The 14,005-nt window shown below is 35.8% G+C and overlaps 1 protein-coding gene across 1 annotated transcript in view; it reads left to right on the top strand.

Annotated features, from left to right (window-relative positions):
- Window positions 1-1,310, top strand: part of LOC149259365 (30-kDa cleavage and polyadenylation specificity factor 30-like) — a 58,167-nt gene extending 56,857 nt beyond the window's left edge. Inside the window, exons 5-6 of the mRNA XM_089453985.1 lie at window positions 1,056-1,124; window positions 1,215-1,310. Coding sequence (XP_089310111.1) covers window positions 1,056-1,124; window positions 1,215-1,310 — 165 coding nt within the window. The remainder of the gene's footprint in view (window positions 1-1,055; window positions 1,125-1,214) is intronic.
- Window positions 1,311-14,005: the final 12,695 nt, after the last annotated feature.

Here is a 14,005-nt window from a genome sequence, read left to right as displayed (position 1 = left end):
ATTGTCCACTCTTAGGTAATGCCATATCAGATGATGCTAAATGTGTTGTAGAAACTATCTTTTTTCTTACGCTGGTTTTTATGTAGGTGAAAACAATGACGCAAAGAGACCTAGTTTAATAATCTGAATCTGTGTTTTTAGTTAGATTTCGCTGAACCTTACATGGCCAGGACATGTGTGTAAGAAATCAGGAATAAATAAATAAAAAAGTTATTGCCAAGTAAAGATGGCTAATAAAGACATATGAAGAATGTGATTTTATAGCTTTAAAAAAGAAAAGGAGAAATTATAATTTTTCTTTCCATGAAAAGATGTGGTGAGCACTTTGCTAGATAAGTGACCTTAAGAGTCCATTCTGTCAGTTAGAAAGTTGACATCATGAGTCTAATCTATTAGATAGATGGTAAGTGGTGAGCACTTTGCTAGATAAGTGACCTTAAGAGTCTAGTCTGTCAGTTAGAAGGTTGACATCATGAGTCTAATCTATTAGATAGATGGTAATATTAATTTCAGTTTAATAAATAGAACAAAATTCAAATTTGTAAAAACTTGTTGATTAAAAAGAGTCTTTTTGGTAAAAATCATATAGGAAAAAATTTGCTCTACCAAAAAGGCTATTCTTAATGTAATATGGATCCAAGACATCCTCTTGATTCTCTTACAGCCCATTGATGGTAAGAACTTGTTGATTTTTATTGAATAACTTTTCTTCTTTCTGCTGAGCAAGTGGAATGGTGGACCCTTTATTTAGGACATTTTTTCCTATCCGGTATATTTTAAATTTTTTTGGTTAGCCAATGAAATGTTAGATTTTTATTTAGGGCATTTTTACGTTGATTATATATTAAGGAATGTTTTATTTAGGGCATTTTTACGTTGATTATATATTAAGGAATGTTAAATTTTTTATTTAGGGTATTTTTATGTTGATTATATTCTGGAATATTTAGAGATTTGATGATTAATGAAGTTCAAATAATTAACCTTTGTTAACCATTATATAACAAAAATCTACCTTTAATAATTGGTACATACTAATCTTAAATTGTGTGCAGCAATGTGCGTTACCCTTTCGAAAGACCCGGCATTTGATCAATCCCTACAATAGCAACTTACCTGTACAGGTGTTTATATCTTCTCATTATTTGTCAATCACACTGGGCAACTCTAATAGTATTCAAGGATTACTTACTAAACGTGTTTTCTCTGTACAGATTAGCCGAGATTGCCAGGAATTAGAGCCTTCAGTGGGACAGCAGTTGGTTTCGCTGCTCTTACTGGAGAAAGATGTAAATTTTGTGGTAAGGTAGTGGTTTATCGTCATCAAGCAGGAATCTAGAATCCATGGAAATGATATTCAAGTAAATTCGTTTTACCAAACTCCATCCATGGTATTGCGCTGATGAAGCAGTTTTGGGCTCACGCAAACATCTTTATTACAGTAAAGAAGAGAAGGTTTATAAGATACTCGGGTATATGGTTTTGGTATGTGCAGCCTACAGTGTTATGTCAAAATAATATACAAGACTTATGATTTAGAATGGATTTTGCAATTAATTTATATTTAATTTTACCTTTGATTTTTAAGTGAATTAATGTTTGTTATTAAAAAATATAAATAATATATAAAAAATTAATAATATTTAATAAAGTTATATATATATGTTTGTTATTAAAAAATACAAGTTATTAAGTTGTGGGAGATCCGAATGTTTCTGCATGTTTTTGCCGATGTGGAGTGGTTGGAAATGTCCACCAGCAATTGCATGTGTTCTATGGAGACTCAGACCATCCAATGCCAGTATAAAGAGGAGGGGAGAAAGAGAACAACCTTGTCGGAGTCCCCTCCCGACTTTAAAGAAAGTTGTCGGGTATCCATTTATAATTACCGCATATTGCACATTTGATACGCAAGCCATGATCCACTCAGCGACAAAGGACTGAATACCCACTTTGTGAAGGACCAGACACAAATAACCCCAATCCAGATAGTCAAATGCTTTTTCAAGGTCCACTTACATAATAGCAGCATTAAGATTCTTAGAATGAATAGAATGTAGACATTCCTATGCTATTGTGACAACATCATGAATCTGTCAATTTTTTAGAAAATCGAATTGTTGTGGGGTGATGAACGAGGAGAGAGTGAGCTTCAAACGATTAGCAATGGTCTTTGAAATAATTTTATAAACAAGATTACAAAGAGAAATGGGGCGGAACTCAGAGAAGGAATGAGAAATAGGCTTCTTAGGGATCAAAGCAATATAAGTTGAGTTTAGAAGGGGATGAACATATCGCTGGACCCTGGATTCTTCAACTAAATTTACCATATCAGCCTGAAAGAGGTCGAAAAATGTGTGAATAGTTTGGCAGTCCAATTGTTGAGGCCGAGGCTCTTGTCACCCTTGAAAGATTTGAGGACCTCAATAATTTCCTCCACAGAGATAGATTTGTATAGGTCACGATTTGCATCATCATCAAACATGTTGGGGTAGTGTTGTATCCCCCAAAGTTGATCCTCAGGTCTGTCCAATGTTCTACGACAGTAAGATTGTTGAAAAAAAGTGATGGTAGCCCTACCAATATCATTTTGAGTTTGGCATTTGTTTCCACCCGTATCATAGATCTCCCATATAGAATTGGTGCGACACCTTAAATTTGCATTCTGTGGAAGAACTTTGTATTTTGGTCACCTTCCCGGAGCCAGACAACTCTACTCTTCAATCTCCAAGTGGTCTCCTTTATGAGCAGCAAAGCTTGTCTTTGTAGTTCCAATGCATGTATGCGACTTCTAATGTCATCCGGGAGCGAATGTCCAAATAGGAGTGGGCGGATCTCTCGTAGTTCCTTATTGATCGCTGCAAGTTCTCTATTCAAATGTCGCTTCTTTCTAATCTCTCACTGCTTGGTCTCCAGTCCCAAGATCCTTAGTTTTTCAAGAAAAGTCGCCATTTGGGAGGGATGTCTATTCACTTCTCTACCCCAAACATCCCTAACCAAGTCGATATAAGCGGGATCTTCCAACCGTGTCCGATTGAATTTGAAGGGAAAACCACCCTGGAACTCATCCCTGCACTAGTGGAGAGCGATTGGGCGATGGTCAATTATGTGGCAGCTGATAATATCAGATGAGACAAACCCCAGTCTTTCGATGATTTGTTCATAAAGGAGGAAGCGGTCAAGTCACTTTGCAATGTAGCTCACACCCGATCGACCATTATCCCAAGTGGGACTAATAGTGGTTGGAGTGATATCCACCAAGTTATGATCCAAGATTAAGTCCTTAAACATGTCCACCATGACATCGACTCTTCTAGTTTGGCCCCAGATATCATGTGCACCAACTGTGCAGTTTAGGTCACCCGCCAAAACAAGAGAGGAAAGGTCAAGTAGCTCCGACTCAACCAATTGTTGCGAAAAGTGCTCCCGTTCACGGTAAGGAGCATACACATTGAGTATATGAATGCAACCCATGAGGCCACGAATATGTCCAACTATACTCGTATGGTTATAAATTAAGTGCAATTATAATGTATATAAAGAATATACGATAGAATTGAATATATTAGATGGAAAACTATATTTTAATAAAGTTAAATTTATTTTAGTTAGCTTTTACAATTAGTACCAGAGTTTGAAGATGTAGAAAAATGACTTTTAACCAATGTCAAATTTCTATTAGAGAGAATATAAAGAATGGAAAAGAGTAAAACTTAATGGATTTGTTATAATAGTGTTGATGTGGTAAATTTGTTTAATCAAAGTTTTACATCTACAAAGTTGTTATAATATTGTTGATGTGGTAAATTTGTTTAATCAAAGTTTTATATATAAAAAGAAGTGAGAAAATACTAATATTTATCTATTGTTTATTGAATACGGAAGTAATTTATATAGATTTTACAAAATAAGTTTACGTCGAGAAACTTAGGAGATAAAATATGTTTTATTTACCAAAACAAGAAATAGGTTCAGGAAGGATCTCAACCATGGACATGAATATCTCAAATAATTATAAGTGCTTGGGAAGAGAATTTCAAGAACAAAATACAAAAGCATAAAAGCTCAAAATATAACCTACGAATTTTATTCCCTGTCATAAGTATAAATAATAATTGAGGTACAAGTTTAAATATGTGTATGATGAAAGGTTTACATTTAAGCTTTTTTCTATCTTTAACATTTTTATTTCCATCATAAAAAAAATATCATTTTTCAACGACCTAAATTTTGGTTCACATTTAATTATCTTCCAACTTTTCATATATTATGCGAAAATTGGAAACATTTTGCCCATATGTATGAAAACCATGTACTATTTTTTTATCATTTAGTTTAAATTCAGATTTTCAAAGGTTTCCTCTCGCGGGGGCTGAGAATATTGATTTAACATAGCCTTTTTCAAGTGTGTCTCATCAATTAGATGTTTAATGAAAACAATAAGTTTTAGATTTGTAGTATTAAATATTCCATGATTTTGGAAATGATTTCCATATATATATATATTAGATGTGGTTATGAAGTAATAAAATAATAAATAAAAAATCATTTGAATTGTGCTTGAAAAGTAATAGTTGATAAAGATTCAAATTGGTTGATCATTATTAACCATGGTTAGACACATTTAACTATATTGACTACGATTAACCATGTTTAATCATAATTGATTAAGGTTTATTAATATTAATCACGTTTGAGTATGTTTGAACTTTTACATTCCCCAATATTTATATCACATACAAACTCCAATCAACTAACTTTCAATATAGTTTATTATGGTACAACAAAAGTAATTATAACTAATTATGGTTGACCATATTTCATTATGGATTTTCTAAATGAGTCTCGGAAAGCATCTTTTAGAATAATTGGGTTTTATTGATCATGTTCACTTTAGTTGATCATTTTTTGTCTTCGTTAACCATGGTTGATGATTTTTTACATTGCTTAGCCATGTTTGGTTACCCTTAACTTTAATTATATAAATTTGAATGTACTTTAAATTTGGTTGGTTGAAGTTGGCATTATTTGACTATAAGTGGTATGATTTATTATGATTGATTATGATCCATAGTTCTTTACTATAGTTGAGTTTGGTTAACTATGCTTTATTTCATTAACAATAGTTGATGAGGGTTTACATTTCTTAGCCATGTTTAGTTATAGTTGAGAAGGGATGATCATGGTTGACTATGTTTTAATAAGGTTGGACATGAATGGCCATATATATATATATATATATATATATATATATATATATATATATATATATATATATATATATATATATATATATATATATATATATATATATATATAGATACCCATCTTTTAGTGGCTCTTTGCAACCTTTATTGTTGTTTTTATTGTGCACTCTAATATGTCCAATCAGCATATATATATACATATATATATATATATACACCCACTTTTTAGTGGCTCTTTGCAACCTTTATTGGTGTTTTTATTGTGCACTCTAATATGTCCAAGTTGTAGTAGTCATCTTTCTATCAGCTTCATTCACCTCGACCAGGTGATTCCCATGCTTTCCTGTAACATGCCATACAATCTTTCATGAGATTCATTATAGAAACTTTGCAAAAATTAACATATACCTCTTGCCTTATCCTTTGAATGGTTTCCCAGTCATTCACACAAATATTTTTAACAAATCCCACTTATCATATGTTTTCAATAGGCCCTTGTCGTTCCACTACAGTTGTCATAGTTTAGCGCAGAGGTTCAGGAAGAGCATAGAGAGTCTCAATTTAGCCTTGGGGAGATAGATAAAGTTAATAATGAAGAGGTTTTATCACATGCATTACTCCTGCGGGAATAAGAGTTCACTCTCCAACACTTTTAAGTGGAACTACCACATGTGTTCTCATCCCAACCTTATGGAATTACCATCAAGTGTTATCAACCCACTAGTCTTGGGTGCCTCATCCTCCTAGAAGTTATAAAACTGCATAATCTCTAGTGGATTTATTAGCCCATAAGGCACAACCACTACTTAGTGATTATTAGACAACAAGCCTCTTGGGTCTCTCAGCTGAGCTGTCATCTAAGCTTACTCTGTGGTTATCAGCCAACAAGCCTCATGGGTTTCTTAGTTGTGCTATCATCAGAGCTCCTCTGTGATTATTAGCCAGTAATACTTTTGGGTTTCTTAGCTATTCTATCACCACAATTGATATGCTCCATGATTATCAGCCAAATAGCCTCATGTATTTATCAAATATGATATCATTAGAGTTTCTCTACTCCACTAAACTCTCTTATGGCATCAACATGATGCTCAGTGGAGTACATATCCAATCCTCCAATCAAGGATTATACTTATTAGTTAATATACATGCTTCCATAACCATCAACATTTCCTTGTCATCCACATGAAACAACATGAGAATATACAATCATATTCTTATTTAAAATAATTGGTCATCCAATGCTTCCCTGCCCCATTGGTTCCTCTTTCAACTAGGAATGTCATTGGACAACTTATCATGTCATCCCATATAGCCATTTACATTTACATCAATTAAATTTATACAATCATTATTCCACAATAATGATTCCTCAAAAGACCCAGTCAGTCACAATAAACACACACACACACACACACACACACATATATATATATATATATCAGCATGATCGTGAACACACAATCTTATATGTAGTTAGGGCCAGGGTTGAGAGAACCTCCTTTGAGTCATTCTCACGATTTTCATCCTCCTTTCCATTATCCCCATGGAACAAACCAACCTTATTGATTATCATACTGGGTTCCACTTAGTCAAGGACATATCATACATTAATGCATATCAGATAAAACCAAAGATTTAGAGGACTCCTTGTATTGTACTTGTTGTTATTCACACAATAGTTTTCAGCCTGCACATATTTTCTTTGCTTCTTGCTGCCATATTTAGGAGTTATTCCCCAACATACACTAGTGATGGTATTTCCAAACCCCTCACCCAAACCCATCCTTTCTCATCAGTTCTTTTTGTTCATGCTCTTTAATTATTCGTAGGGCCTCTTCTAGATCATTTTCTTATTTGTATTTCTTAGCTCTCTTATTAGAGCTTCGTGGCCTTCCTTCCATGACCACCAATGTTTCAAAGGGACCTAAGGCATGAAGAACGAAAGGAAAAATCCAAAGGAAAAGAGGTGAAATGCAAAAGAAAAGAACTCATGACAACAATCATAAAATCAGACGACAAAAATAGCATGGCTATGCATAATCCAACAGTGAAAAGGGAAATTCAAACATAAATCAATGTAGGTAATAAACATAAAATATTTAACAACATAAAAAACATAATTCCCATGAGTTCTAACATCCCTCAATGCTTCAAGAGTAAGGCTCAACTCGAGCCCTTTCAACTATTTCATTCAATATCTTCTACTACAACCAACCACAACAATCAACTCAACCACACAATTTATTTACAATTAATTATATTGCTTCAACAATAACAAAATGGATACATAATCTATATCTAATCAAACATATCGACCCTTTATGTTAGGTGTTGGAAATACTAGGGGGGGGGGTGAATCAGTATTTCTTTTCAATTATCATTTTTATGAGTTAAAAACATTTATGTTTGGAACACAGAAATAGATAACAGGAATAGATGCTTTTATTAATATGATCTCTGCAATAAATCAAGTACAATCTCTCTCTCTCTCTCTCTCTCTATATATATATATATATATATATATATATGGTTTCAATCAGTTGCTAAGCACCAACTTGGACTCTTTGTGAGGCTCCAACCTCCAGAGCACCAACTCTGTCTTGTCAAGGCACCAACCTTGAATTTAAGAGCACCAACTCCGAGGACACCAATCCTTTCAGTTCTAAGGCAGCAACCTCAAGGGCTCCAACCCTTTACTGTAAACTGTCTGGATCTGTTTGGCTGTAATTCTCTGTTGCCAACCCTGCTGGACTTATGAATTACTTCTTTCCTCTTGTTCCTTCCACTTTTTCCAGAACTTCGGCTTCCTTTTTTTCTTATAGTTCGCCAGCAACACTAAACTTTCCTTGTTCTCTGTTTTATATGCATGATACGCCTGACCTTTGGCTTCCTCCTTGCTTGCTTGAGCTTCGGCTTCCTCAACACTCGCTTGATCTTTCAACTTCCTCTGTGCTCACTCTTCGGCTTCCTCTGTCTCTTCGAATCCATCAATACTCACAGGACATGTTAATGGGGAAGAGAGGTCGAATTAAAATAATGTTGCATATTAAAAAAATATCATAAAGGCCCCATTTTTATTTTTAATATTCATACATTATACATTAATAATCCCGCAATCGCAAGCGCAACCTAGCCGATGTCCCATTAACATAGTTAGAAATATATAATGGGTGGTCCCACCAACCACGTCACTATCTCAATTGCAATCACAAGTTTCTGGAGGTATTTTATACATCGTGCCTATAACATCGTCGATGGTCGATTGTCGATTGCCCCTACTTGATGCAATATGATTATAAAATGTTTTAAATAATTCCGTCAGGTCCGTATCTATATATATATATATATATATATATATATATATATATATATATATATATATATATATATATATATATATCGAAATCGCAGTTTATAGTGTGCCATTCCTTTATAACTTGCGATGCATAACCTCCGATATGGGATATAGAATTAGGGGGTATTATAATGGTGATGACGTAACCCACTCAGAGATAGTTCCCGAGGTTTAACTTTATCGGGTTCATTCTCCACCATAGATTTCAACCCCCAAAATTTGACAGTCTACAGCGATTTTGGGTGGGCTACTTGCACGAGATTTACCCGCCCGAAATGAGCAGTTTTTCTCTCTCCTCTAGTTTCTATGTGTCAACCATTGAATGGAATCAGGCTCTCTCCTCTAAATACCACTTACCATTTTGCATCTGCCCGAAATCCCGCTTATAGCTTTAAATCCATCCTTCGTCTTGGTTAACGCCCTGAATTGATTTGCTTCCGATGACCATATATCTTCTACCATCGACGGCTCCACGACTCTCATCTGGATTCCTTTTCCGCTAGAACGAACAACTCATCTCCATCATTCATCTCTTAATGCCATTCAATACGAATCCACGGCTGACAAATTCCAATATTCTCTGCTCTGATATGTTCCTCTTTGCTTCCAATGACCTCTTCCTCTTACGCTTTGGCTTCATGATGGCTTCTAATAACCTGTTTCTGATGAACTCTTCCAATATGCTTCTCTTGGTAGCGCCTGTGACTTCTGATATCCTCTGCTCTAATATTCTGCAATACTCCTCTGATGTGTTCCTCTTCTGATGGCTTTGCTCCTTGGCTTCTTACTCCTGTTTCTTCATGGATCTGCTCTGCTTGGCTTCACATCATTGTTTACTCATCCAGAATATTGCCATATTGACATCAATGACAATTTAGGTCAACACTAGGTGGCCAACATACTTGTCCTCCACAACTTCGTAGGTCCCGGGCACATTTCAAGCTATGCCCTCCAACATTTGTACTCCTTGCAAGTATGAAATCTCAGTTGATTTATTTGTATATGGGGGAAGTCTCTATGAATATGGTTATCCCCACATATACAACATACTATGGGCTTCTTTTAGGACCCGTCCTCTTCTTTGACCTGGGAATGTTGACCTTCAGAGGCTATGTTGGTCTTCTGTTAGGGTTCACCTCTATTGGTGGTGGAATTTCTTGTCTTCTCCCTAGGCTATTTTCCTAAACTTCCCTACATTTCTCCTTTAATTTCGAGACTTCCTTTTGACTTCAAGTCAACCTTAAGCTCTGGCCTATGTCTAGACTGCCCATAGAAGTGTTTCAACTTTTTGATTGCCTCTTCAAGGGTTTGTGTCTCATTGAATTCAATTTAATATTTAAATGCTAATGGAAGCCCATTGATGTATCGCTGAATCTTTTCCTTTTCATCCTTGAGGTAGGGAACATATCTTAATAGCTCCAGGAATTTAATGGTATACTCTTCGTCTAACATTGATCCTAGCTTGAGCTCATAAAATTCCTTAGCCTTGCTATCAAAGTATCTCTCAAATAGATACTTGTCCCTGAAATATCCCTCAAATTCCTTCTAATATAACTCGTCCTCTTTTATTCCTTTCACATTTTTCAGATATTCCCACTAGATATCATCCTTACCCATTACGCTGAAAAAAACCATATTCACTTTCATGTTCTCATAATATTTGTGCACTCTAAAGAACTTACTCATTCCCAATAGCCAATATTTTCCACCCTTTGACCTCTTCATCTCATCGTCAAAGGTAGGAGTCTTAACTTTCTTAAATTCCTCGGGTACATATTATTTTCCCCTCCTATCATGATGATGGTGACGATAATGCATTTTGGGAGTGCCTTTAAGCTGATGCTCGTGTGTGTTGGTCCCCTTCTTTGGGGTGCCTAGTAAAGTACCTCCTTTCACCATATCATATCTTGGAATTCTTTGTATCATTTTTGAGATTGTCCCATATGCCCCATTGATTCTTTCGTCTCTCTCTAAGGGACTCTTCTTGTCACTACGACTAACTCCCAAATCATGTTTTCTTTGCATTTGTAATTCTGAAATACTATGCAATAGATTGCATTCACTTCTACTTGTGTCTCTTGTGCTTTGACAAGCTTCTCATTTTCAAATTTACAACTTCTTCTTTCTACTTTTAGGCTTCTCAGTGTTTTCATCCAATCAGGAGAGTCTACTATTCCTCGTTTATTAATTAATCTTCCCTCGTCATTTGTTCTTTCTTCTTCATATCCATGTTGTGATTGGTCAAAGCTATATTGCACCATTCTTGTTGTCATCTCTTTAAATCTTGGTGTCTTTTATGTGCTATCACACACACACACACATCATTTTTGTATTTCAACAACCTCAAAACATAATAAGCATGATCACCTTAGCTTGTTATTGGAAGTCCGTTGGTATAAGGCTAGCTGAGAAACATATTTTAAGTTATCACATCAATAAAAATAAGATCATATCAATCGTTAGTACCATGCTACATAATTAAATCACAAGGTAAGAATATCAACCATATATGCCATCAATCAACCGTAGACTCGCTTTTAACACCAATAATTTTCTTTATCTATTTTCTAGAATTCAATATGAAACCCCTTTTACCTATTAACTCTGTAACAGAGCGCCAAATTATTCCTAAGGGATTGGAACGAACTTTTCCATTATTTTACTAATGATAGAGCCCATCTAGTCCAAGTTTTGAACATGGATTCTTTGATACCACTCTATAATGGTCCAAGTGTTGAACATGGATGCTCTGATACCACTCTATAATGGGCACCCTCCCCACCCCAACCCAAAGCATAGGTTAGCGTTATCGAAATGGGGTCTAAATTTTTTTATCTTTTTTAGCCTCCTCAAAACTTCAAATAGATGGTTCCATTGCATTTGTCTCATCATGATGTTTTTGGTGATGTAAATTTTGTTCCAGTCCAACCTTTGGATCGAAATATATGACCATTTGAATTTTAGTATCACATCATTAACATGCCACTCTTAAATAAATGCACTGGCAGCCCCTCTCCACATGTCCTTGCATGATATGCAGAAACATGCACTCGACCCATTACCACCACGTCACCTCGAAGATAACTCTCTTGGATGAAACCCCTCGAGCGAAAATCAAGGAGACCAAGTCTTTAAATGTTTACTTTCATAGCTTCTAAGGTCTGTGGTCCCAAGGTCCACATCACCCTACAGGAAACTCTCATCTTGAAAGACACTCACCTCAGAGAAAACTATCTCGAAGAAAAAAATTCTTGACGAAAACCCTCCTCAAAGGAAACCCACCTTAGAGGAAATTCTTTCTCAAAGAAAACCTTCCCTATAGGAAACACACATTCGGGCCCACTCCTACTGTATCATCTCAAAAATAATTTTCTCAGATAAATCCCCTTGGGGGAAACATCGAGAGACCAAGTCCTTAATGTTGGTTTTCAGATATGAATCATACAATTCACCCAAATTCCACATTAATTTTCAGCCCAGGGCTCGATGGGTTATTCCAAGGCTATCATGCAAGGTATATGCAGGCCACAATTTCCCTACCCAGCATTGAACAATCAAATCATAACATAACAATGTGCAACAACAAGTAATAACTCTAACAAAAATCAGAGTAACAACAAGTTAAGCCTCACAACAACACTGAAATCATTGCATAGCAAGGAAATAACACAACAAAGATAAACCTACGCACACAACTAATCCAATAACGCTTGGTCAAGAGAGTGGGCGCAAATACCTGATCAGGGTTGTGACAAGATCAAGAACTATAAATTTCTCAGAAGATCATAAATTGTAATAATCAAATTAACATTACAGAGGTTTGTTGTTACAACTCATAATTCTTGTGTATCTCTTAGCGGTGGCTTTCCCAGCCCCATAACACTACTTATACATTTCATTTAACAACTAACAGTGCCTAAGAATACGATAGTTGTCTTCATACAAATGCATAATGATTATTGAGATATAGCATAATATAAAGATAAAAATTGTGCTGGTCGATAAGTTGAACCACTGTTGCAGTTGTTATCCAAAGATAGTGCTACCAAATCGATGGTCATCATATGTCAAATCATGGTCTTGATCATCATTCCTTTAAATATGCAAGGAAACTTAAGTTAGCCAGTCGCTTTAGGCAATAATCCCTACGACTACACTTCATCGATTAACAATTCATAGAGACATGACAATAGGTATACCTTTGCTATTTAGAATACAAATTGACCAACAAGGACATGAAATGAGTACTCGAAACGGATAAAAAGGTGGGTAAAAAGTGGGCAAATTTAGCAACCAACATCTTCCCCCAACTAGCCTTTTTGCATGTCCTCAGGCAACTCATCTTTTGCGCAAATCTGGGTTGGAGCTATTATGGTCAACATGGAGTTGTGTGAGGTCATATTTTGTGGCCATTTATGGTCCGGGAACCTTATAGCCATCTGTGTGAAGGATTTCCTTTCATTAATCCTTGTGTACCACATAAGCTGGTGTATATTTCTTAGCTGGCAGCCAAACAATGGGGAACCAAAATATCAGACCCATCCATCAGGTCTCACAGGTCTGAATACATGTGATATATCATGGTATTCTATCCAAAGCCTGAAGAAAATTAGTGGCCCCAAAAGGTTCACCTATCCTTACTACAGATGATGACAACACCCATCATTTCTGACAGCTAACCCAGGCCTCCTCTTGACAAGTAAAAATTTTCTTTATACACAGGTCGGTGCACCACTTCTGTGTTTCCAGCATCTGACCCTTTCCTCTTTCTATTACCAAGAAGGTACAATGTTTGTTGAAAATATTCACAACCTGACAATGTTTCGCTCGAACTATAAGTGGCATGTTCACTTGGTTCCCTTTGAAAGTGTCGAAGGCTTTCTTCCATTAACCTGGTTAATCGTGAAGGAGGTGACGTATCTCAACTGAATATCCCCCACATATGGAACTGGATTGAATGATTGATCGGTCCCCAGTTTATAATCATGCATGTAGAGTTCTCACATTAAGTGTTGGTTCAAGATATTGTGACCCCTCTAGATCCGCAGAAACTGTATCAAATCATGGATTTCATGGCTTATCTTCTAATGGATGCTCTCCAAATAGAATAACAGGTACTTTTCATGGGGTAACAAAGAATAACTATGAGCAGGAGGTCGGCATGCCATTGCTTACTGCGCCAAAGAAAATATTTCATCTATCAGCCTTCAGTAGCTATAATTACTCTTCTAATTCCTCAATCTTTTTTGGCTTCTTTTCCTGTTTCTGATTTTCTTTCTCCATCTGGGTCATGTAATCAGTCACTACTTTCACAAATTGTTCTTGAATTCCTCTAACTCCTTCCCAATGGGCTTCCAAAGAGATAGACATGCGTTGAAGGCGAGATGCAGTAGCCTACGATTTCTGAATTTCTTACCACAGGGTTAACAAGGGTTTTTTT

The sequence above is a fragment of the Pinus tabuliformis genome, chromosome 6, assembly GCF_031772625.1.
Source record: "Pinus tabuliformis cultivar Carrire ecotype Pingquan chromosome 6, CPIR1, whole genome shotgun sequence".
In the NCBI taxonomy this organism is placed as follows: domain Eukaryota; kingdom Viridiplantae; phylum Streptophyta; class Pinopsida; order Pinales; family Pinaceae; genus Pinus; species Pinus tabuliformis.
This window is presented reverse-complemented; position numbering and strand designations above follow the sequence as displayed.